The following is a 25383-nucleotide window of genomic DNA, read 5'->3' on the forward strand; positions in this document are numbered from 1 at the left end:
AGGATACTGTCAAAAACTTGCCAGAATTGCTGGAAAGTGAGAAGATAAACTCTGCTAAGCTCAAGAGTGAGCAGCAGAAACATTTAAAGCTGGAAGGAGACATGAAGTTCCTAAAAGAAAGCAGAGACCAAGTGATAGTAGAACTGGCTAAAGAGAGGTTAAAAGTGTCTCAGATGCCAAAGCCACAGCCGTCCGTGTAGAAGAAGAAAAACTGCTTGTGGGAGACGGGGATGCTTTCTCTAAAAGAGTCTAAACAATAGACTCAAGAAACAGTCTCAAGACCATGAGAAGAAGCCATATGAGAAGTCCTCTGAAGCTGAGACTGAGGTGAAACCATATGGGAAGTTCTCTGTAGATGAGACTGACGTAAAACCCTATGAAAGGTCCTCTGAAGCTGAGACTGACGTAAAACCCTATGAAAGGTCCTCTGAAGCTGAGACTGACGTAAAACCCTATGAAAGGTCCTCTGAAGCTGAGACTGAGGTAAAACCCTATGAAAGGTCCTCTGAAGCTGAGACTGACGTAAAATCCTATGAAAGGTCCTCTGAAGCTGCAGAGATATGGACATTGGATGGTGAAAATGCTGAGGCAGAGAAGTTCTCTGAGGCAGAAGCTTAACCAGAGGTAACTGCAGAAGTCCTGCAAATTGGTGATACAGGCTTGGTTGGCGATGGCCGTATTGGTGACAGAAGAAGACAAAGGCCTGGAGCATCTGCCTTGTCCGCACCTAGTGTCCAGAGCACTGCACAGACCAAAGTGAAGAATCTGGTGTTGGAAAGGTGTGACATGAATGGAGCCTTTTACAAGGAATTTGTCAAATGTGACCAAAAGGCTTGTGCTCGGTGGCTAACGAAAGTGCAAATGAAAGAAGGATGCGCCATTGTAGTGGTGTAGAAAAAATCTGCTGAAGAAGGAAGTCAAGGGCATCAAAACCTGTTGGATGGAGTTGTCCAAGGAAAAGGAAATGCAGTTGGACTCTGCTTTTTGAATACAAGTGCTCCTTCCTGGTGGTCTGAGCAGAGGGGGGGGGGATATGTGACACTGTGGAAAGGAAAGGGTGTATTTCCCTAGCTCACCCTGGAGAAACCTCCACCTGTGGCCTGATTAATGAGGTATCAGGAAGGGGAAGTGTGTTTAGAAAGAACAAGGACACAATAATTGTGGCTCTTCCTGGCTGTAGGGGAGAGGCAGGGGTCCTGCTGAGAAACACACAGCCCGAGCTGTGAGTGGCCCCAAAGAGTGGTGTGGACGGGACACACAGCAAGAGGTTGCAAACGCTGTGTGTGAACAGTGAGTAGAAGTTTGTAGGAGTCATAATTTTAACTGGCTGGGAAAAGTCAGGGCATGCTGGATTGTTTAGTGAGTGAATTGACGGTCTAGGATTTTGTTTGTTCCTGTTTTATGTTTTATTTATAGTGAAAACGGTCTAATAAAGCTAGCGAGGTGCATAAAGTACTGTTGGTTACCAGTTTATTGTGAGGAAATGTGTCCCGTGGCGATGTCAAGGATGATCCCAGAGCTATCCCCAGGGAGGAATCCTTACAATGTATGTATGTATATGTGTATATATGTGTATATGTTCCAGCATCACGTCCAAACAGCTAAAGAGATTAACATGAAACTTGGTCACATGTTACTTATATGTCAACAACAAACATAGGATAGGTGATTTAACCCTTACTCACCCCCATTTGCCAGGATTGGGGTTTTTGTTTAAAGTTCCATATGGGAAATGTATGTTCCAGCATAACTTCCGTACGGACTGGAGATATTTCGATAATACTTGGTCACATGTTACTTATATGTCCACTTAAAATATAGGATAGTTAATTTAACCCTTAACCACCCCCATTTGTGAGGGTCGGGATTTTTGTTTAAAGTCCCATGCAAATCTATGGGAAATGTATGGAAATGACAGGATATGAGGATGGGACATAAGGACGGGATATGAGGACAGGATATGAGGTCGAGATATTAGGACGGGATAGGAGGTCAGGATAGGAGGACGGGATAGGAGGTCGGGATATGAAGACGGGACATAAGGACGGGATATGAGGTCGAGATATTAGGAAGGGATAGGAGGTCAGGATAGGAGGACGGGATAGGAGGTCGGGATATGAGGTCGGTATATGAGGACGGGATATGAAGTCAAAAGCCTCCTCCTTTGTTGATTTTCCTCCCCAACAAGGATTAGGAAGGAAAAACCGGGCAACGCTGGGTACTCCGCTAGTGAATAATATAAGTATAGTAATAAGCAATGCTCTGTGAGATTTCATAGACTTGACAAGTCTCTTCTTTCCGCCTTATATTTATACTTTTACTCTATGGATATGTAAAGCAGTTCAATGGCGTCATCTTCTAGAGCAGTGTTTCCCAACCAGGGTGCCTTCAGGTGTTGCAAAACTACAACTCCCAGCATGCCATGACAGCAGAAGGCTGTCCGTACATGCTAGGAGTTTTAGTTCTGAAACACCTGGAGGCACCCTGGTTGGAAAACACTGTTGTGGAGGTAGCTTTCGGTTTAAGCCAATGTATGGCTCCTTTAAGAAGCCTTAGGACATGACTGGGGATTTAATAATCCAAGTAGTAGACAGCGGTTCTGTGTGTTCTTCCCCTCTCCAATACAGAGAAGTGTGGTGGCTAGCTGGACCCTAGAGGTAATGTTATTATTATTGGCTTCTTACATCCTCAGTCATGTTCTGAGGCTTCTCAAAGAAGCCGTATATTGGCTTGAAGGAAAAGCTACTTCCAAAAGGTGGCGCAAGAGAGAGCTGCTTTGCATATACATATTTACAATGAAGCATGCATGGCCTATAAGACTACACACACCTTTACGGTCCACTCCTCAAGGAGAAATATTACCACTTTGGTCTTTCTTACTAAATATTTTCATATGCAGACCACGAAAATGTCTTCTCCCATGTGACTTTTCTGATGATAGCTAAGTTTAGCTTTGGTAATGAAACATTTCCCACATTCAGAACATGAAAATGGTTTCTCCCCTGTGTGGGTTCTTATATGTATAGCAAGATCTGATTTCTGTAAAAAACATTTTCCACATACTGAACATGAATATGGCTTTTCTCCTGAGTGAATTCTCTCATGTGTAATAAGATTTCTTTTCTGGCTGAAACATTTCCCGCATTGGGAACATGAAAATGGTTTCTCTCCCGTGTGGGTTCTTTGATGTTCAACAAGAGCTGCTTTCGTAGTAAAACTTTTCCCACACACTGAACATGAATATGGCTTCTCTCCTGTGTGACTTCTCTTATGATACTTGAGCTTGGTTTTAGTAATATAGCATTTCCCACATTCAGAACATGGATATGGTTTCTCCCCTGTGTGAATTCTAATATGTGCCGCCAGATATGATTTCTTCAAAAAACATTTCCCACACACTGAACATAAATATGACGTTTCTCCTGTGTGAGTACTCTCATGTTTAACAAGAAGGGATTTTGCAGAAAAACATTTCCCACATACTGAACATGAATATGGCTTCTCTCCTGTGTGAATTCTCCTATGTGATCCAAGATGTGATTTCTTTAAAAAACATTTTCCACATTCTGAACATGAATATGATGCATCTCCTGTGTGACTTCTCTCATGCTTAACAAGACGTGATTTTTCAATAAAGCATTTCCCGCATTTTGAACATGAATATGGCTTCTCTCCTGTATGAATTCTCTCATGTATAGCAAGACTTGATTTAACTGCAAAGCATTTCCCACATTCTGAACATGAATACGGCTTCTCTCCTGTGTGTATCCGCACATGTGTAAAAAAGCTTGATTTATACATAAAGCATTTCCCACATTCTGGACATAAATATGTCTTCTCTTTTGTGTGATTCCTTTCATGTCTTACAAGACTTAGTTTATCTTTAAAGACTTTCCCACATTTTGTACATGAGAACGGTTTCCCAACTATATGACTTTTCTCATGTATAACAAGATGTGATTTAGCTGTAAAATACTTCCCACACTCTGAACATGAATACGGCTTCTCCCCTTTGTGACTTCTCTCATGTCTAACAAGGTGCCAGTTATCTTTAAAACATTTAAAACATTCTGCACATGAATACGGCTTCTCCCCTTTGAGACTTCTCTCATGTCTAACAAGGTGCAAGTTATCTTTAAAACATTTAAAACATTCTGAACATGAATACAGCTTCTCCCCAGTGTGAGTTCTCTCGTGCACAACAAGATTTGGTTCTTCTGTAAAATATTTCCCGCATTCAGAACATGAGTACAGCTTCTCCCCTGTGTGAATTCTCTTATGTCTAACAAGATGGGATTTCTTTGCAAAACGTTTCTCATATTCTAAACATGAATATGATAGATCTGTACTTTGAAGTCCTGGATGGACACTAGGGGTAAGGAGGTCTTCTCCTGAGGAGCGCCCCATGATCTCTCCATCTCCTTTATCATTGAGGGATAACGTGAAGTTTCCCTCAGAATTTTTACTGGGATTTTCTGTGGAGATCAAATATAGATTTTTTTTTTACGATTCACAAAGCCGACCGATTTATAACATTTCTAATCTGAAAGTGTCCCAAGACAAAGCTGACATCTCAGGGTGACAACATGGACATGACAATGAGGTCTGTGCAGTCAAATCGTTTATTTTTGGTGCAAACGAGCAACATGCAGGGACTGCATACAGAGAGACAGGTGTAGCCACAGCCGTTTCAGGTGTAAAACGGCTGTGGCTATACCTGTCTGTCTGTTTGGCTTCCCTGCATGCACCTTGTTTGCACCAACAATAAAGAAATTGAGACTTTACAGACCTCATTTTCATGTCCATGCTGTCACCTTGAGATATTTTTTTTTTATAACTTTCGAGGCCTGGACTCCACATGACCTGTCCTGGATGTCTGGGGTGCCACAGCCGAGATCACGGGGGTCCCTTTGGATAAGGGATAAGAGGTCTAGAGGCTGAGTACTCCTTTAATCTAAGACAATGACATACGAAAACTGTACCCTCCATGCATCCCAACGGTATCTCATCTTGTATCCAGGCTAATGGTGCCCATGTGGATACATTCCTCTAATCTTGTAATCCCTTCCATATATCACCATTACAGTAACATGTACCAAGATTCATTCTATACCACTAACTACCATTTTATGTGTTACTCTTTTTCTTTGTGTGTCTATGAGTATAGCTGTGACATCATTAGGATAACTGTGACATCATTAGGATAACTGTGACATCATTAGGAAGATTGGAGACTAAAGAGTGTATGATGTACGAGGAAAACAAAAGACCAAGAATAGACTAAGAAACCTACGACAGATGATCCTGTAAATGGGTGTATATATATCCTTCATAAATACCAGTGATATCTATATATATGTATTTTCTTACCTTGTGATGTGAGGGGCCGGTGATCCTCCATCATGACTATGTCCTGGTACAGATCCTTGTGTCCTTCTACATACTCCCACTCCTCCATGGAGAAATAGACTGCCACATCCTGACACCTTATAGGAACCTGACACACAATGATAGCGTCATCACCAGACCCCTCCATTACTGTATAATGTCCCAGCAGTGTCACCTCTCCAGTCATCACCAGACCCCTCCATTACTGTATAATGTCCCAGCAGTGTCACCTCTCTAATCATCACCAGACCCCTCCATTACTGTATAATGTCCCAGCAGTGTCACCTCTCCAGTCATCACCAGACCCCTCCATTACTGTATAATGTCCCAGCAGTGTCACCTCTCTAATCATCACCAGACCCCTCCATTACTGTATAATGTCCCAGCAGTGTCACCTCTCTAATCATCACCAGACCCCTCCATTACTGTATAATGTCCCAGCAGTGTCACCTCTCTAATCATCACCAAACCCCTCCATTACTGTATAATGTCCCAGCAGTGTCACCTCTCTAATCATCACCAGACCCCTCCATTACTATATAATGTCCCAGCAGTGTCACCTCTCTAATCATCACCAGACCCCTCCATTACTGTATAATGTCCCAGCAGTGTCACCTCTCTAATCATCACCAGACCCCTCCATTACTGTATAATGTTCCAGCAGTGTCACCTCTCCAGTCATCACCAGACCCCTCCATTACTGTATAATGTCCCAGCAGTGTCACCTCTCTAATCATCACCAGACCCCTCCATTACTGTATAATGTCCCAGCAGTGTCACCTCTCTAATCATCACCAGACCCCTCCATTACTGTATAATGTCCCAGCAGTGTCACCTCTCCAGTCATCACCAGACCCCTCCATTACTGTATAATGTCCCAGCAGTGTCACCTCTCCAGTAATCACCAGACCCCACCATTACTGTATAATGTCCCAGCAGTGTCACCTCTCCAGTCATCACCAGACCCCTCCATTACTGTATAATGTCCCAGCAGTGTCACCTCTCTAATCATCACCAGACCCCTCCATTACTGTGTAATGTCCCAGCAGTGTCACCTCTCCAGTCATCACCAGACCCCTCCATTACTGTATAATGTCCCAGCAGTGTCACCTCTCCAGTCATCACCAGACCCCTCCATTACTGTATAATGTCCCAGCAGTGTCACCTCTCTAATCATCACCAGACCCCTCCATTACTGTATAATGTCCCAGCAGTGTCACCTCTCCAGTCATCACCAGACCCCTCCATTACTGTATAATGTCCCAGCAGGATCACCTCTCCAGTCATCACCAGACCCCTCCATTAATGTATAATGTCCCAGCAGTGTCACCTCTCCAGTCATCACCAGACCCCTCCATTACTGTATAATGTCCCAGCAGTGTCACCTCTCCAATAATCACCAGACCCCTCCATTACTGTATAATGTCCCAGCAGTGTCACCTCTCCAGTCATCACCAGAGCCCTCCATTACTGTATAATGTCCCAGCAGTGTCACCTCTCCAGTCATCACCAGAGCCCTCCATTACTGTATAATGTCCCAGAAGTGTCACCTCTCTAATCATCACCAGATCCCTCCATTACTGTATAATGTCCCAGCAGTGTCACCTCTCCAGTCATCACCAGACCCCTCCATTACTATATAATGTCCCAGCAGTATAACCTCTCCAGTCATCACCAGACCCCTCCATTACTGTACAATGTCCAAGCAGTGTCACCTCTCTAATCATCACCAGACCCCTCCATTACTGTATAATGTCCCAGCAGTGTCACCTCTCCAGTCATCCCCAGACCCCTCCATTACTGTATAATGTCCCAGCAGTGTCACCTCTCCAGTCATCACCAGACCCCTCCATTACTGTATAATATCCCAGCAGTGTCACCTCTCTAATCATCACCAGACCCCTCCATTACTGTATAATGTCCCAGCAGTGTCACCTCTCCAGTCATCACCAGACCCCTCCATTACTGTATAATATCCCAGCAGTGTCACCTCTCTAATCATCACCAGACCCCTCCATTACTGTATAATGTCCCAGCAGTGTCACCTCTCCAGTCATCACCAGACCCCTCCATTACTGTATAATGTCCCAGCAGTGTCACCTCTCCAGTCATCACCAGACCCCTCCATTACTGTACAATGTCCCAGCAGTGTCACCTCTCCAGTTATCACCAGACCCCTCCATTACTGTATAATGTCCCAGCAGTGTCACCTCTCTAATCATCACCAGACCCCTCCATTACTGTATAATGTCCCAGCAGTGTCACCTCTCCAGTCATCACCAGACCCCTCCATTACTGTACAATGTCCCAGCAGTGTCACCTCTCCAGTCATCACCAGACCCCTCCATTACTGTATAATGTCCCAGCAGGGTCACCTCTCCAGTAAGCAGCTCAGTGATCCTGTGGGTGAGTTCTAGGATCTTCTCCTCAATATTCAGTGAGTGAGATGGAGGCTCCGTGATGGGGCCCTGGGCCCTGCTCTGTCGTCCTCCTGTTACACAAGGGGTCAAAATGTCTCCAGACGTGTTCTTCACTAACATGTAATCCTGTATATGGTGAGAAAATTATCATTAAATATATTATAAAGCTGGATGTACATATTACATATAGGTATGGAGAACTAGTCAATAAAGGAAGGGCCCTGTAACTGTCTGATGTGTATGGAGGGCTCCTGACTTGGTTTGAACATCTTTAATTTTATATACTGCATCCATTAGTTCTAGAGGTGTCTGGCAGCGGCTTCCCTCTGTAACATCTGACTCTAGTTGGGCTGGAGCTGCTTGGAGCTCACCTGTGTGGTCTGGTTGTGGTTCTCAGCTCTGCTACCTATCAGGATGGCGTATCCCTGATCACCTGCCTATATTATCTAGGAGCAGTGATCAGTTTATTATAATTTAGCTGACACCTCCTGCTTGTATTTGATCTTTAGCTTTTCCCTTGACTCTTCTCTTGCTCTTCGTTCCTGTACTCCGCTTTCTCCTGGTAACAACCTCGGCTAGACTGACATTGATTTGACCGTGTGTGTCTTAGTGTATCTGTTAGTTTGTGTGCCTCCAGCTGTTTTCCAACTCCTACTCTTTTTGTATTTTATTATTTTGACAATGCCGCCTCGGCACTTAGTTTGTCATCGTGGTTGTCGATCCATCACTTAGGGCAGATAGGCAATAGGTAGGGACAGTGGCTGTGGGTGAGTTAGGGCTTCACTGTACCCTGCCCATACGTGACATGTTTACAGACCCAAACCGTTTTCCCCTGCATTTGTCCACTGCTGATATGGACGCCATGTTAGCATTGGTGGAACAAATGCAGGGTCTCATACACTTGCTGAACGTGTCCAGGCTCTGGAGACAGCCCGTGCTCAGCTGCCTGAGATTTCTACCTCTAAAACAACTGAGCCTAAAGTTAAAATTGCCTGACAGATATTCTGGTAACCGCAAATCCTTTGTTGTATTCCGGGAAAGTTGTAAATTATATTTCCGCTTGAGACTCCTATCTGGTAGTACGGAGTGTCAGTGGGTTGGAGTAGTTATGTCTTTGTTGCAGGGAGATCCTCAGGAGTGGGTGTTCTCTCTCGTCCCTTCAGTGGATGTGTTATTTGCCTCACTCAGTCTGCTCTATGACGAACCCGACCGTGCGGCTTTTGCCGAGAGTCAGCTGACCATGTTAAAACAAGGACATAATACTGCAGAAGTTCATTGTGCCGAGTTTCGCAAATGGTGTGCGGCTTCTGGATGGAACGATCCAGCACTTAGGTGTCAGTTCAGACTGGACTTGATGGACAGACTCAAGGACTTGTTAATTAGTTACCCTCCACCTGACTCTTTAGAACAGGCGATGACTCTGACTGTTCGCCTGGACAGAAGACTAAGAGAAAGGAGACATGAACGCTCTGATACCCTTATGTCTCGCTTTTCTCTTTCTGACTTTGCTTCCTCCCATGTCACCACAAAGGAATCCATTCAATTGGGTAAAATTTCTTCATGGGAAAAGAAGCAGCTGCGGACTAATCAGGGTTCATGCTTCTACTGCGGGGATCCAGGTCGTGTGATTCAATCCTGTCCTAGTCTTCAGCAGCCGGGAAGAGCCAGCGCCTGATCGGTTTCAGGAGAGACTATTCATGCGCAAAGATGTCTCCTAACAACTATTCTAAACTGTTTTTGCCTATTTAAGTGAATTTTACTAAACAAATCAGTGTCTGGTTCGGGGATTGTGGATTCAGGCGCTGCAGGTGAATTTGGAGTTTATAAGGTCGCATGATATTCCTCTGTACTCATTGCAGGAGTAGATCCCCCCCCCCCCCTGTCAGTACGGTGTCCCCGGTTACTCCTGTGGTGGATCTGCTGGTCGGTTCTCTACATTTCAAGAGGATATAAGTTTTTGTGTTAAAGGATAGTTGATATGATCCTTTGGGTTGCCATGGCTACAGTGCCATAATCCAGTTTTTGACTTTGCATAAACTGATCAAATGGGGGTCCAAATATTTTGATAATTGTATCACTACCTGTGTTGGTTCTCTCGATGTGGCTCGGAGCAAAATTCCAGAGTTTATTTCAGATTTTTGTGAAGTTTTCTCTGAGAAGGCCTCCTCTGCTCTTCCTCCTCCGCTCTTCCTCCTCTGCTCTTCCTCCCCTGCTCTTCCTCCTCTTCTGCTCTTCCTCCACATTGAGATTACGATTGTGCTATAAAGTTGATTCCTGATGTTAAATACCCCAAGGGGCGTATTTACAATTTGTCGGTAGTGTTGAGCGACATAGGCCATATTCGAATTCGCAATATTTCGCCAATATATGGACGAATATTCATCATATATTCACATATTCGCTGCCTTTTTTTACTATGCGCCATAAAATTTGCAAGCGCATTCACCATAAAATTTGCATGCGCAATATCGCTTGATAAAAGAGTTAAAAGGAAGGAGGGATCAATATGCGTGAAAATTCGCATATGCGAATTTTCTGGGGGCCCGCCAGTCTGACACAGTAACTAGTATTGGAGCCTTGTTAACACCACAAGCTGGAAGAAGGGAGGAATGATCACTGTCATGTGTACTGTGAAAAAAAATTAGCGAATATTCGTAATTGCAAATATTTAGCGCTATATTTGCGAATTTGCGATATTCACGATAAATATTCGCATTGCGAATATTCGTGCCCAACACTATTTATCGGATCCCGAAAGAGGGGCCATAAAAGAGTATATCGAAAGCAGTTTACAGGTCATATTCAATCCTCTGGGCCCCCATGGGGGCTGGGTTTTTCTTTGTCTCTAAAAAAGATGGTGGTCTCAGACCATGTATTGATTACAGAGGATTAAATTAAATAACTGAAAAAATCTATATCCTTTGCCTTTAATTCCTGACTTGTTTAACCAGATACAGGGCGCCAATTGGTTTACTAAGCTTGATTTGCGGGGGGCATACAATCTTATTCTTATTTTAAACTGCCTATACTATGCCTGAAGGGCATTTTGAATACTTAGTAATGCCTTTTTGGTTTTAGTAATGCCCCTGCAGTGTTAACAAATTCCGGGGGTTTCTAGGCAGATTTATGAGGGTCTATCTGGACGATATTCTCATATATTCTCCTGACTGGTCTTCACACACTAATCATGTCTATGCTGTCCTGCAGGTCCTCTGTCAGAATAAACTATTTGTCAAACTTGAGATATGTGAGTTTGTCATTAGAGAGGTGCAGTTTCTGGGTTACATTTTGATGCCTGGTAGATACCAAATGGATCCTGCCAAGGTCAAGGCTGTGACTGAGGGGGTGAGACCCACCTGACTAAAAGCCTTGCAGAGATTTCTAGGGTTTGCCGACTACTACAGAAAATTCATAAAGAATTTATCTGTGATTGCTTGGATATTACCCGTAAAGGGGCAGACCTTAAAGGGGTACTCCGCTGATCATTGTTTGGAACAAACTGTTCCAAACGCTGGAGCCAGCATCGGGAGCTCGTGACGTCATAGCCCTGCCATGTCATGACATCACGCCCCGCCCCCTCAATTCAAGTCTATGGGAGGGGGTGTTATTATTTGATTTAATCCTCTGTAATCAATACATGGTCTGAGACCACCATCTTTTTTAGAGACAAAGAAAAACCCAGCCCCCATGGGGGACACCGAGGGTCGAATATGACCTGTAAACTGCTTTCGATATACTCTTTCATGGCCCCTCTTTCGGGACCTGACAAATTGTAAATACGCCCCTTGGGGTATTTAACACCGGGAATCAACTTTATAGCACAATTGTAATCTTAATGTGGAGGAAGAGCAGAGGAGAAATTGTAAAGAGGAAGAGCAGAGGAGGAAGCAGAAGAGAAAGAGCAGAAGAGAAAGAGCAGAAGAGAAAGAGCAGAGGAGGAAGAGCAGAGGAGGAAGAGCAGAGGAGGAAGAGCAGAGGAGGAAGCAGAAGAGGAAGAGCAGAAGAGAGAGCAGAAGAGAAAGAGCAGAAGAAAAAGAGCAGAAGAAAAAGAGCAGAAGAAAAAGAGCAGAAGAAAAAGAGCAGAAGAGGAAGAGCAGAGGAGAAAGAGCAGAGGAGAAAGAGCAGAAGAGAAAGAGCAGAAGAGAAAGAGCAGAAGAGAAAGAGCAGAAGAGAAAGAGCAGAAGAGAAAGAGCAGAAGAGAAAGAGCAGAGGAGAAAGAGCAGAGGAGAAAGAGCAGAGGAGGAAGAGCAGAGGAGGAAGAGCAGAGGAGGAAGAGCAGAGGAGGAAGAGCAGAGGAGGAAGAGCAGAGGAGGAAGAGCAGAGGAGGAAGAGCAGAGGAGGAAGAGCAGAGGAGGAAGAGCAGAGGAGGCCTACTCAGAGAAAACGTCACAAAAATCAGAAATAAACTCTGGAATTTTGCTACGAGCCAAAACATTTGGACCCCCATCTGATCAGTTTATGCAAAGTCAAAAACTAGATTATGGCACTGTAGCCATGGTCGGGAGCTCGTGACGTCATAGACCTGCCATGTCATGACGTCACGCCCCGCCCCCTCAATGCAAGTCTATAGAAGGGGGCGTGACGGCCGTCACGCCCCTCCCATAGACTTGCATTGAGGGGGTGTGGTGTGATGTCATTAGGGGGCGGGGCTATGATGTCACGAGCTCGCAACAGTTTGTTCCAAACGCTGAGAAGTGGCAGCTTTTGATACCCTCAGGAGAAGTTTTGCCTCTGCACCGATATTGATCCAACCTGATCTAAGCAAACCATGGTAGAGGTTAGTGCCTCAGAGGATGGGGTAGGAGCAGTGTTGTCACAGGGAACACCGGCCCATACTCACTCACGTCCTTGTGCCTGTCACGATGCCGGCTGGCAGGAGGTGGATCCTCTGTGCCAGAGAGGGATTGGCGTGGACCGTGCTAGTGGACCGGTTCTAAGTTACTACTGGTATTCACCAGAGCCCGCCGCAAAGCGGGATGGTCTTGCTGCGGCGGTAGTAACCAGGTCGTATCCACTAGCAACGGCTCAACCTCTCTGACTGCTGAAGATAGGCGCGGTACAAGGGAGTAGACAAAAGCAAGGTCGGACGTAGCAGAAGGTCAGGGCAGGCAGCAAGGATCGTAGTCAGGGGCAACGGCAGGAGGTCTGGAACACAGGCTAGGAACACACAAGGAAACGCTTTCACTGGCACGATGGCAACAAGATCCGGCGAGGGAGTGCAGGGGAAGTGAGGTATACATAGGGAGTGCACAGGTGAACACACTAATTAGAACCACTGCGCCAATCAGTGGCGCAGTGGCCCTTTAAATCGCAGAGACCCGGCGCGCGCGCGCCCTAGGGAGCGGGGCCGCGCGCGCCGGGACAGGACCGACGGAGAGCGAGTCAGGTACGGGAGCCGGGGTGCGCATCGCGAGCGGGCGCCACCCGCATCGCGAATCGCATCCCGGCTGGAGGTGGTATCGCAGCGCACCCGGTCAGTGGATCTGACCGGGGCGCTGCAGTAGCGAGGATGTAGCGAGCGCTCCGGGGAGGAGCGGGGACCCGGAGCGCTCGGCGTAACAGTACCCCCCCCTTGGGTCTCCCCCTCTTCTTGGAGCCTGAGAACCTGAGGACCAGACTTTTGTCTAGGATATTGTCCTCAGGTTCCCAGGATCTCTCTTCAGGACCACAGCCCTCCCAATCGACCAAAAAAAAGGTTTTCCCTCTGACCTTCTTGGAGGCCAGTATCTCCTTTACGGAGAAGATGTCCGAAGAGCTGGAAACAGGAGTGGGAGAAACAAATTTGGGAGAGAAACGGTTGATGATGAGTGGTTTAAGAAGAGAGACATGAAAGGCATTAGGAATACGAAGAGAAGGAGGAAGAAGAAGTTTGTAAGAGACAGGATTAATTTGGCACAAGATTTTGAAAGGACCAAGATAGCGTGGTCCCAATTTGTAGCTGGGAACACGGAAGCGGACATATTTAGCGGAGAGCCATACCTTGTCTCCGGGAGAAAAAATGGGGGGAGCTCTTCTTTTCTTATCGGCAAATTTTTTCATGCGCGAAGAAGCCTGTAAGAGAGAATTTTGGGTCTCTTTCCATATGGTGGAAAGATCACGAGTTATTTCATCCACAGCGGGCAAACCAGAGGGCAAGGGAGTAGGGAGGGGGGGAAGAGGGTGACGGCCGTACACCACGAAAAATGGGGATTTGGAAGAAGATTCAGAGACTCTGAAGTTGTACGAGAATTCGGCCCATGGTAGAAGATCTGCCCAGTCATCCTGGCGGGAGGAAACAAAATGCCGTAAATAATCACCCAGGACCTGGTTAATTCTTTCTACTTGCCCATTGGATTGAGGATGATAAGCAGAAGAAAAGTTTAATTTAATCTTGAGTTGTTTACAGAGAGCCCTCCAGAATTTTGACACGAATTGGACGCCTCTATCCGAGACGATCTGCTTGGGCAACCCGTGAAGACGAAAAATGTGTACAAAAAATTGTTTTGCCAACTGAGGCGCTGAAGGAAGTCCAGGAAGAGGAATAAAATGTGCCATCTTAGAAAATCGATCAACGACTACCCAAACAACAGTGTTGCCACGGGATGGAGGTAAGTCTGTAATAAAGTCCATACCAATCAGAGACCAAGGCTGTTCGGGGACAGGCAGAGGATGAAGGAGACCAGCAGGCTTCTGGCGAGGAGTCTTATCCCGGGCACAGACAGTGCAGGCCCGCACAAAATCAACAACATCCGTCTCCAGAGTCGGCCACCAATAGAAACGAGAGATGAGTTGCAAGGATTTCTTGATGCCCGCATGGCCTGCGAGATGGGAGGAGTGACCCATTTGAGGATTCCGAGGCGTTGGCGTGGAGAGACGAAGGTCTTCCCTGGAGGAGTTTGCCTGATGGAGGCTGGAGAGGAGGAGATCAGGCAGTCAGGAGGAATGATGTGTTGCGGAGAGAGCTCTACTTCCGAGGCATCCGAGGAACGAGAGAGAGCATCGGCCCTAATGTTCTTGTCGGCAGGGCGAAAGTGAATTTCAAAATTAAACCGGGCAAAGAACAGAGACCACCTGGCCTGGCGAGGGTTCAGCCGTTGGGCAGACTGGAGATAGGAGAGATTCTTGTGATCGGTGTAAATAATAACTGGAAATTTTGATCCCTCCAGCAGATGCCTCCATTCCTCAAGTGCTAATTTAATGGCCAGTAGCTCTCGATCCCCGATGGAGTAGTTCCTCTCCGCCGGAGAGAAGGTCCTAGAAAAAAAACCACAAGTAACAGCATGCCCAGAAGAATTTTTTTGTAGAAGAACCGCTCCAGCTCCCACTGAGGAGGCATCTACCTCCAATAGGAAGGGTTTAGATGGGTCAGGTCTGGAGAGCACGGGAGCAGAAGAAAAGGCAGACTTGAGCCGTTTAAAGGAGTCTTCCGCTTGAGGAGGCCATGACTTAGGATTGGCATTCTTCTTGGTTAAAGCCACGATAGGAGCCACAATGGTGGAAAAATGTGGAATAAATTGTCTGTAATAATTGGCGAACCCCAAAAAACGTTGGATAGCACGGAGTCCGGAGGGGCGTGGCCAATCTAAGACGGCAGAGAGTTTGTCTGGGTCCATTTGTAGTCCCTGGCCAGAGACCAAGTATCCTAGGAAAGGAAGAGATTGACATTCAAACAGACATTTCTCCATTTTGGCATAAAGTTGATTGTCACGAAGTCTCTGAAGAACCATACGGACATGCTGGCGGTGTTCTTCTAGGTTGGCAGAAAAAATCAGAATATCGTCCAGATACACAACAACACAGGAATATAAGAGATCACGAAAAATTTCATTAACGAAGTCTTGGAAGACGGCAGGGGCGTTGCACAGGCCAAAGGGCATGACCAGATACTCAAAGTGTCCATCTCTAGTGTTAAATGCCGTTTTCCATTCGTCCCCCTCCCTGATGCGGATGAGATTATAAGCACCTCTTAAGTCCAGTTTGGTAAAGATGTGGGCACCTTGGAGGCGATCAAAGAGTTCAGAGATAAGAGGTAGAGGGTAGCGGTTCTTTACCGTGATTTTATTAAGTCCGCGGTAGTCAATGCAAGGACGTAGGGAGCCATCTTTTTTGGACACAAAGAAAAATCCAGCTCCGGCAGGAGAGGAGGATTTGCGGATAAACCCCTTTTTTACATTTTCCTGGATGTACTCAGACATAGCAAGAGTCTCTGGGGCGGACAGAGGATAAATTCTGCCCCGGGGTGGAGTAGTGCCCGGGAGGAGGTCAATAGGACAGTCATAAGGCCTGTGAGGAGGTAGAGTCTCAGCTTGTTTTTTGCAAAATACGTCAGCATAGTCCATATAGGCCTTAGGGAGACCGGTTACAGGGGGAACCACAGGGTCACGGCAGGGAGTACTGGGAACCGGTTTAAGGCAGTCCTTGAAACAAGAGGTACCCCAGCTCTTGATCTCCCCTGAGGACCAATCCAGGGTTGGGGAATGGCGTTGAAGCCACGGTAGTCCAAGGAGAATTTCGGAAGTGCAATTGGGGAGGACCAAAAACTCAATTTTTTCATGATGAGGTCCGATGCACATTAGGAGGGGCTCCGTGCGGTAACGTATGGTACAGTCCAATCTTTCATTGTTAACACAATTGATGTAGAGGGGTCTGGCGAGACTGGTCACCGGGATGTTGAACCTGTTGATGAGAGAGGCCAAAATAAAGTTTCCTGCAGATCCGGAATCCAAGAAGGCCATAGTAGAGAAGGAGAAGGTAGAGGCAGATATCCGCACAGGCACAGTAAGACGTGGAGAAGCAGAGTTGACATCAAGGACTGTCTCACCCTTGTGCGGAGTCAGCGTACGTCTTTCCAGGCGGGGAGGACGGATAGGACAATCCTTCAGGAAGTGTTCGGTACCGGCACAGTACAGGCAGAGATTCTCCATGCGGCGTCGTGTCCTCTCTTGAGGTGTCAGGCGAGACCGGTCAACTTGCATAGCCTCCACGGCGGGAGGCACAGGAACGGATTGCAGAGGACCAGAGGAGAGAGGAGCCGGGGAGAAAAAACGCCTCGTGCGAACAAAGTCCATATCCTGGCGGAGCTCCTGACGCCTTTCGGAAAAACGCATGTCAATGCGAGTGGCCAGATGAATGAGTTCATGTAGGTTAGCAGGAATTTCTCGTGCGGCCAGAACATCTTTAATGTTGCTGGATAGGCCTTTTTTAAAGGTCGCGCAGAGGGCCTCATTATTCCAGGAGAGTTCAGAAGCAAGAGTACGGAATTGTATGGCGTACTCGCCAACGGAAGAATTACCCTGGACCAGGTTCAGCAGGGCAGTCTCAGCAGAAGAGGCTCGGGCAGGTTCCTCAAAGACACTTCGAATTTCCGAGAAGAAGGAGTGTACAGAGGCAGTGACGGGGTCATTGCGGTCCCAGAGCGGTGTGGCCCATGACAGAGCTTTCCCAGACAGAAGGCTGACTACGAAAGCCACCTTAGACCTTTCAGAAGGAAACTGGTCCGACATCATCTCCAAGTGCAGGGAACATTGTGAAAGAAAGCCACGGCAAAACTTAGAGTCCCCATCAAATTTATCCGGCAAGGATAGTCGTAGGCCGGAAGCGGCCACTCGCTGCGGAGGAGGTGCAGGAGCTGGCGGAGGAGATGATTGCTGAAGCTGTGGTAGTAGCTGCTGTAACATCACGGTCAGTTGAGACAGCTGGTGGCCTTGTTGCGCTATCTGTTGTGACTGCTGGGCGACCACCGTGGTGAGGTCGGCGACAACTGGCAAAGGAACTTCAGCGGGATCCATGGCCGGATCTACTGTCACGATTCGGCTGGCAGGAGGTGGATCCTCTGTGCCAGAGAGGGATTGGCGTGGACCGTGCTAGTGGACCGGTTCTAAGTTACTACTGGTATTCACCAGAGCCCGCCGCAAAGCGGGATGGTCTTGCTGCGGCGGTAGTAACCAGGTCGTATCCACTAGCAACGGCTCAACCTCTCTGACTGCTGAAGATAGGCGCGGTACAAGGGAGTAGACAAAAGCAAGGTCGGACGTAGCAGAAGGTCGGGGCAGGCAGCAAGGATCGTAGTCAGGGGCAACGGCAGGAGGTCTGGAACACAGGCTAGGAACACACAAGGAAACGCTTTCACTGGCACGATGGCAACAAGATCCGGCGAGGGAGTGCAGGGGAAGTGAGGTATACATAGGGAGTGCACAGGTGAACACACTAATTAGAACCACTGCGCCAATCAGTGGCGCAGTGGCCCTTTAAATCGAAGACCCGGCGCGCGCGCGCCCTAGGGAGCGGGGCCGCGCGCGCCGGGACAGGACCGACGGAGAGCGAGTCAGGTACGGGAGCCGGGGTGCGCATCGCGAGCGGGCGCCACCCGCATCGCGAATCGCATCCCGGCTGGAGGTGGTATCGCAGCGCACCCGGTCAGTGGATCTGACCGGGGCGCTGCAGTAGCGAGGATGTAGCGAGCGCTCCGGGGAGGAGCGGGGACCCGGAGCGCTCGGCGTAACAGTACCCCCCCCCCTTGGGTCTCCCCCTCTTCTTGGAGCCTGAGAACCTGAGGACCAGACTTTTGTCTAGGATATTGTCCTCAGGTTCCCAGGATCTCTCTTCAGGACCACAGCCCTCCCAATCGACCAAAAAAAAAGGTTTTCCCTCTGACCTTCTTGGAGGCCAGTATCTCCTTTACGGAGAAGATGTCCGAAGAGCCGGAAACAGGAGTGGGAGAAACAAGTTTGCGGGGACCCGGAGCGCTCGGCGTAACAGTGCCTTTTTCTCACATAAGTTCTCTGCTGCAGAAAGGAACTATGACGTGGATAATGGTGAGTTGTTAGCCATCAAATGGGCGTTTGAAGAATGGAGACATTGGGGGTTATTTATCAATAATGGTCTTGGTTAGATCATTTTTGTTGTTTGCCTGGAAGCGTTTTTTTTGTCTGTGCTACGCCAAATTTATCATATTGTCGCAGTGACCGTGATAAATTTCATGCAGATCAGCACAACCACCCAGATCATTTTCTTCCGCCAAATTCAGATCACGTCTACCCTACTTCTGAGGAGCTTGTTTGTCTGTGTGTTTACCTTTATTTGTTTTATAAAATTAATGTCTTTAGTGATCGAGAGACGTTGGTTTGACCGTGTGTGTGTCTTAGTGTATCTCTGTTAGTTTGTGTGCCTCAAGCTGTTCTCCCGACTCCTACTGTTTTTGTATTTTATTATTTTGACAATGCTGCCCCAGCAATTAGCAGGGAGGGTTTGTCATTGTGGTTGTCGATCCGTTACTTAGGGAGGATAGGCAATAGGTAGGGACAGTGGCTGTGGGTGGGTTAGGGTTTCACTGTTCCCTGCCCGTATGTGAAACCCTCCCTGTCAGGCCCAAGGCCTGACTATGGAAACATACATGTGTTTTATAAGACATGGGTGAGGGGTCATTCCGATGGTGTATCCTTTGTTTTTTGTGTATTGCATTTTATTGGGGGGGGGGGGGTCGGGCTGTTTGTTTGTATCTCCTTTGAAGTCATGCACTCTGGTCTCATCATATAATCAAAGAGATAAGGGGTCAGGAAGAGAGATGCCCCACCTGGTGGGATCAGAGGGGAGGGGGGGAATGGAGTTTCCCTCCAAAGAAGCAGATAAGACTTAAAATGCTGGACTCAACTGTTGTTCAAGGCTGTGCCAAAAGCTGACAAGACCATCCTAAGAACAGCTGGAACTCACTCTCATGGACTGCTATATCATCATGCTGTAAGAACTTCATCTTTTGTTTTCTGAACTTGCCTTGCTAAACTCCTTTATATATTTTTATACCTGTATGTCATTTGTTTCTGTATTTTTATATAGTCAGCCCTGTGATACCTTTTATCAGATTAAATGTTTAATTAATCAGCTCTGGTCTTTGATCTCTAAATATATGAGCTCACCTTTCTGAAGGCAGCTCTGGTGGAAACACGTTTATCTAAGGGTTAATTTGGTGACTTGCTGGGACTAGTAGTGGATACCCAGAGGTCTGGCGGCTTTAACCCTTGCACCATCACACTCTCTCTAGAGTCTTAGCTGGACCGATCGGGTGTGATCTTGACAACTGGGGGCAGCGTCGGGATATATTTAGAGATTTTTAGTGCTTGCTGGATTTTACCTGTAAGGAAATCTTAGCACTAAAAAGAAATTGCATACATCTTCTTGTGTGTAAATTCCAAAGACAGAGCTCAGTGCTGGTTTAAAAGACATACAAAAAGAGTGCAAGAAAGTTCTGTCCTCCCCATCTCCTGTTTTACCTCCTCTGTCACATCTCGGAAATATGGAGCCATATCGCAAGCAGTCAAAGCCTGCACTGGAGCTAATGTGCCAAGAAAAGGAGATCCCTACTGCAGGAAAGAACAAGGAACAACTTACTGCTGATCTTGTGGAGTATGATGCCCGTGCAGAAGAGCTGAGTGACATGAGACAAAGTCCTGCACCTGGAACTGCCATCCAAGGACTGATATCTCCTGGGGAATACAACATTACTCCCCATCAGGACAGTACTCCATATGAGGCCTTGGACTCTTATATGTGGACTGCCTTACAACACCTTGGGAATGTGGATGGCAATATGAAACTCCAACTGCTTCTCCAGTACCAAACTGCAGAGAGAGAGGCACGAGACGCAGAGAGAGAGGCCCAGGCACGAGCCACAGAGAGAGAGAGGCCCAGGCCCGAGCCGCAGAGAGAGAGAGAGGTGGCGATACGAGCTGCAGAGAGAGAGGCACGAGCTGCAGAGAGAGAGGCACGAGCGGCAGAGAGAGAGGCACGAGCGGCAGAGAGAGAGGCACAGATACGAGCCACAGAGAGAGAGGCCCGGCGGAGGCATGAACTGGAGGTTCTGAGGCGGAGAGGGGATGCTTCATCTGCACGGAGTTATGTGCAGGATCAAGGAGACCACAAACCCCGCTTGGAACATTTCCCCATGTTGGAGAAAGATGGTGATCTGGATGTGTTCCTGAGGGGATTTGAAAAGGTTTGCCGGCAGTTCCATCTACCTAAGGAACAGTGGGGACGATATCTAACCCCACAGTTGCGAGGGAAATCTCTGGATGTGTTTGTTTCGCTTCCCTCTGAAAGTGACCAGGACTATGTGGCAATAAAGTCTGCCCTGCTAAAAAGTTTTAATCTGACTCCAGAGGCTTATCAGAAAAGATTTAGGACTTTGCAACAAAGCGCCACAGAAAACTGCACTGAACATGCAGATCAGCTAAGGACTGCATTCAGGCAATGGACTGGGGGTCTACAAGTCACTACCTATGAGGCCCTGGAGGACTTGATGGTCCTGGATCAGTTTCTCCAAACACGGAGCTTTGAAGCCAGAGAGTGGATTTTGGGCCGCAAGCCCAAGACAGCAACGGAAGCAGCCGAACTAGGAGATGACTTTGCCAACAACCGGGCGCCAGCAGCAAAGCGTGGATCTGCACAAGCTGGAGCAAGTACCTGGAGGGGAGCCACACAACCACAAAGCACCAAGCCAGCCGGAAGATTCTTGCCATCATTCCCAAAAGCAACAGGAGCCACATTGGGTCAGGGGGACACCCGCCGATGTTACAGATGCAACAATATTGGGCACCTCAGTGCCACTTGCCCCAACAAAAAGAATTCTCCACCAGTAGCTGGAGGACACACAGCCGTTCTTCTGGTGTCCAGAGCGGTGGAGAAAAGAGCGGATAACCTGCAGAGTGTAACTGTGGGTGACCCGGTGACAGTGGGTTTGTGAGATTCTGGAGCCTCCTTTACCTTGGTGCGGCCTGAAGTGGTGGATACAGAGGACATCATCCCTGGAAGAACCATGGCTTTAAAAGGAATTGGAGGTGTGCGGCCTGCTGTGCCCATGGCTCGTGTGTACCTGGATTGGGGTACAGGCAAAGGTTTGCGGGAGGTGGGGGTCTCTGAGGACATCCCTGTTAATGTTCTGCTGGGGAATGATTTGGGTCGGATGCTCTGTCATTATGCTCCAGAGGACACTACCTGCACACCGGATGGGCTAGGAGAGAGCCCTGTTCATTCTGAGGTACTGTGCGAGACTTTGGGAGACACTGCGAGATGTGGCAACTGGGAGGGAGTGCAGGGGATTGATAATTGTTTACCTATGACTGAACCAGTAATGTTTTCCAAAAGTGGAATGGGGTGTATTGTAAAATGTGGTGACAATGCATTGCCAATGCCAAAACCTAGTGGAGATGGGCTAGAGGGAGGGGTTGTTGTGCCCCTGGTGACATTTAAAGATGAGGGACCAGCAGTGAGTGATATGTCCCAATCCTGTGAGCCTAAGGAGGAGGAGGGAAGGAGTGATAGCCCTGTGTATGATGCCTGTAACATTGTTATGTCTGGAACTGAGGGAGAGGAAGGTGGAGATGCTAGTTCACCTGGGGGAAATGTGCTCCCTGATGCCCAAAGATGGGGGGAGGGAAATGAGCATTTCCGGGAAGCTCTGCGCAGAAACCCTTCCCTTGAAGGGCGGAGACAACATGCTGAACATACAGGAGTTGACACAGATGGGCATCGGGTATATTGGGAAAATGATATCTTGTACTGGGAGTCCCTTTCCAAAGGCATGCTAGGGGCCCAGGAGAGTGAAAGGCAGTTAGTGGTTCCTAGGCAGTACAGGAAAGAGCTGCTGAGGTTGGCCCATGAGACCCCCCCTGGCAGGACATTTGGGAGTGGCCTATGCGGTCATAGAGAAGAAATGTCTAGCCGTGGTCTTGGCTTTGCAAAAATTACAACCATACCTGTATAGCAGGGATTTTACTGTCATAACTGATCACAACCCTCTACATTGGTTGGACAGAGTGTCCGGAAACAATGGCGCCTTGAAACAAATGCTAAAAACATTTGTAGAATCGGAGGGCAGAGACTGGGGAAAGTATTTACCCCATCTGTTATTTGCTTACAGGGAGGTACCCCAAGAATCTACAGGTTTCTCCCCCTTTGAGTTGTTGTATGGTCGCAAAGTGCGGGGACCCCGAGATTTAGTTAGGGAAGAATGGGAAGGAGGGCTACCTGCCCCTGAGACTTCTGTGGTGGAATATGTTCTGAGATTCAGGGACAGGATGCAGGCACTGACCGGGCTGGTACATGACAACCTCACAGCAGCACAGTTCAGGCAGAAGTACTGGTACGATCGCGTCAGGGAGAAATAGAGAAGTAATGGAGACAGATCTATTAGCCTGGAAAGGCCAGATTTCTCTGTCCCCATCTTAAGGGGGAGGTGTCAGGCCCAAGCCCTGATTATGGAAACATACATGTGTTTTATAAGACATGGGTAAGGGGTCATTCAGACGGTGTATCCTTTTTGTGTATTGCATTTTATTGGGGGTCTGGATGTTTGTTTATATCTCCTTTGAAGTTATGCACTCTGGTGTCATCATATAATCAAAGAGATAAGGGGTCAGGAAGAGAGATGCCCCACCTGGTGGGATCAGAGTGGAGGGGGGGAATGGAGTTTCCCTCCAAAGAAGCAGATAAGACTTAAAATGCTGGACTCAAGGGTTGTTCAAGGCTGTGCCACAAGCTGACAAGACCATCCTAAGAACAGCTGGAACTCACTCTCATGGACTGCTATATCATCATGCTGTAAGAACTTCATCTTTTGTTTTCTGAACTTGTCTTGCTAAACTCTTTTATATATTTTTATACCTGTATGTCATTTGTTTCTGTATTTTTATATATATAGCACTGTGATACCTTTTATCAGATTAAATGTTTAATTAATCAGCTCTGGTCTTTGATCTCTAAATATATGAACTCACCTTTCTCAAGGCAGCTCTGGTGGAAACAGGTTTATCTAAGGGTTAATTTGGTGACTTGCTGGGACTAGTAGTGGATACCCAGAGGTCTGGTGGCTTTAACCCTTGCACCATCACACTCTCTCTAGCGTCTTAGCTGAACCGATAGGGTGTGATCGTGACACTCCCTTACTAAATTCAGGACAAACTCAGGCTCCACTGCTCTCAGCTTACAAGTGTATAGGGTAAATGAAGGTAATTGGTGACACTGACTGATTGTTCCCCAGCAGTTCTCTCCTGTGTATGGACGGATTCACAAGACTTCACTTCTCCAGTCATCACCTGTTTATTACTAGAGAGAAAAGTCACCAGAAACTACTCACCTCTCCAGATATCACGTGGATCATCTCTAGGGCCATATCTAGTGTCCTCCTAGTCATGTGGATTATGTCCTCGTCTACCCCTGGGGGGTCATTCTTCATCATGACTATGTCCTGGTACAGATCCTTGTGTCCTTCTACATACTCCCACTCCTCCATGGAGAAATAGACCGCCACATCCTGACACCTTATAGGAATCTGACACACAATGATACCGTCATCACCAGACCCCTCCATTACTGTATAATGTCCCAGCAGTGTCACCTCTCTAATCATCACCAGACCCCTCCATTACTGTATAATGTCCCAGCAGTGTCACCTCTCTAATCATCACCAGACCCCTCCATTACTGTATAATGTCCCAGCAGTGTCACCTCTCTAATCATCACCAGACCCCTCCATTACTGTATAATGTCTCAGCAGTGTCACCTCTCTAATCATCACCAGACCCATCCATTACTGTATAATGTCCCAGCAGTGTCACCTCTCCAGCCATCACCAGACCCCTCCATTACTGTATAATGTCCCAGCAGGGTCACCTCTCTAATCATCACCAGACCTCTCCATTACTGTATAATGTCCCAGCAGTGTCACCTCTCCAGTCATCACCAGACCCCTCCATTACTGTATAATGTCCCAGCAGTGTCACCTCTCTAATCATCACCAGACCCCTCCATTACTGTATAATGTCCCAGCAGTGTCACCTCTCCAGTCATTACCAGACCCCTCCATTACTATATAATGTCCCAGCAGTGTCACCTCTCCAGTCATCACCAGACCCCACCATTACTGTATAATGTTCCAGCAGTGTCACATATCCAGTCATCACCAGACCCTCCATTACTGTATAATGTCCCAGCAGTGTCACCTCTCCAGTCATTACCAGACCCCTCCATTACTGTATAATGTCCCAGCAGTGTCACCTCTCCAGTCATCACCAGAACCCTCCATTACTGTATAATGTCCCAGCAGGGTCACCTCTCCAGTCATCACCAGACCCCTCCATTACTGTATAATGTCCCAGCAGTGTCACCTCTCCAGTCATCACCAGACCCCTCCATTACTGTATAATGTCCCAGCAGGGTCACCTCTCCAGTCATCACCAGACCCCTCCATTACTGTATAATGTCCCAGCAGGGTCACCTCTCTAGTCAGCAGCTCTGTGATCCTGTGGGTGAGTTCTAGGATCTTCTCCTCATGTATCAGTGAGTGAGGTGGAGTCTCCATGATGGGGTCCCGGGCCCTGCTCCGTCCTCCTGACTCATGGAGATGGCTGCTGGGGGCCACACACTCCCCCCATGTCTTCTTCACTATGGTGTAATCCTGTGTATGGAGAGAGACAATGAGGGGACTGACCCCAGTATTCCTCCCCCACTACAAAGAGGAGATTGTGCCCCCTGTATAGAGCTCTAGTGAGCACATCTGGAATACTGGGGTCAGTTCTGGAGACCTCACCTACAAAGAGACATCCAG

General features: G+C 47.5%; 1 protein-coding gene across 1 annotated transcript in view; it reads right to left on the reverse strand.

The window, feature by feature from the left end:
• Positions 1-25204, reverse strand: part of LOC130299795 (uncharacterized) — a 79403-nt gene extending 54199 nt beyond the window's left edge. The window contains exons 1-4 of the mRNA XM_056551492.1: positions 25054-25204; positions 23914-24108; positions 7764-7934; positions 5371-5497 (exon numbers count right to left, since the gene is read on the reverse strand). Of these exons, the coding sequence (XP_056407467.1) occupies positions 5371-5497; positions 7764-7934; positions 23914-24108; positions 25054-25137 (577 nt within the window). The 5' untranslated portion in view covers positions 25138-25204. The remainder of the gene's footprint in view (positions 1-5370; positions 5498-7763; positions 7935-23913; positions 24109-25053) is intronic.
• Positions 25205-25383: the final 179 nt, after the last annotated feature.

The sequence above is a fragment of the Hyla sarda genome, chromosome 1, assembly GCF_029499605.1.
Source record: "Hyla sarda isolate aHylSar1 chromosome 1, aHylSar1.hap1, whole genome shotgun sequence".
NCBI lineage: Eukaryota > Metazoa > Chordata > Amphibia > Anura > Hylidae > Hyla > Hyla sarda.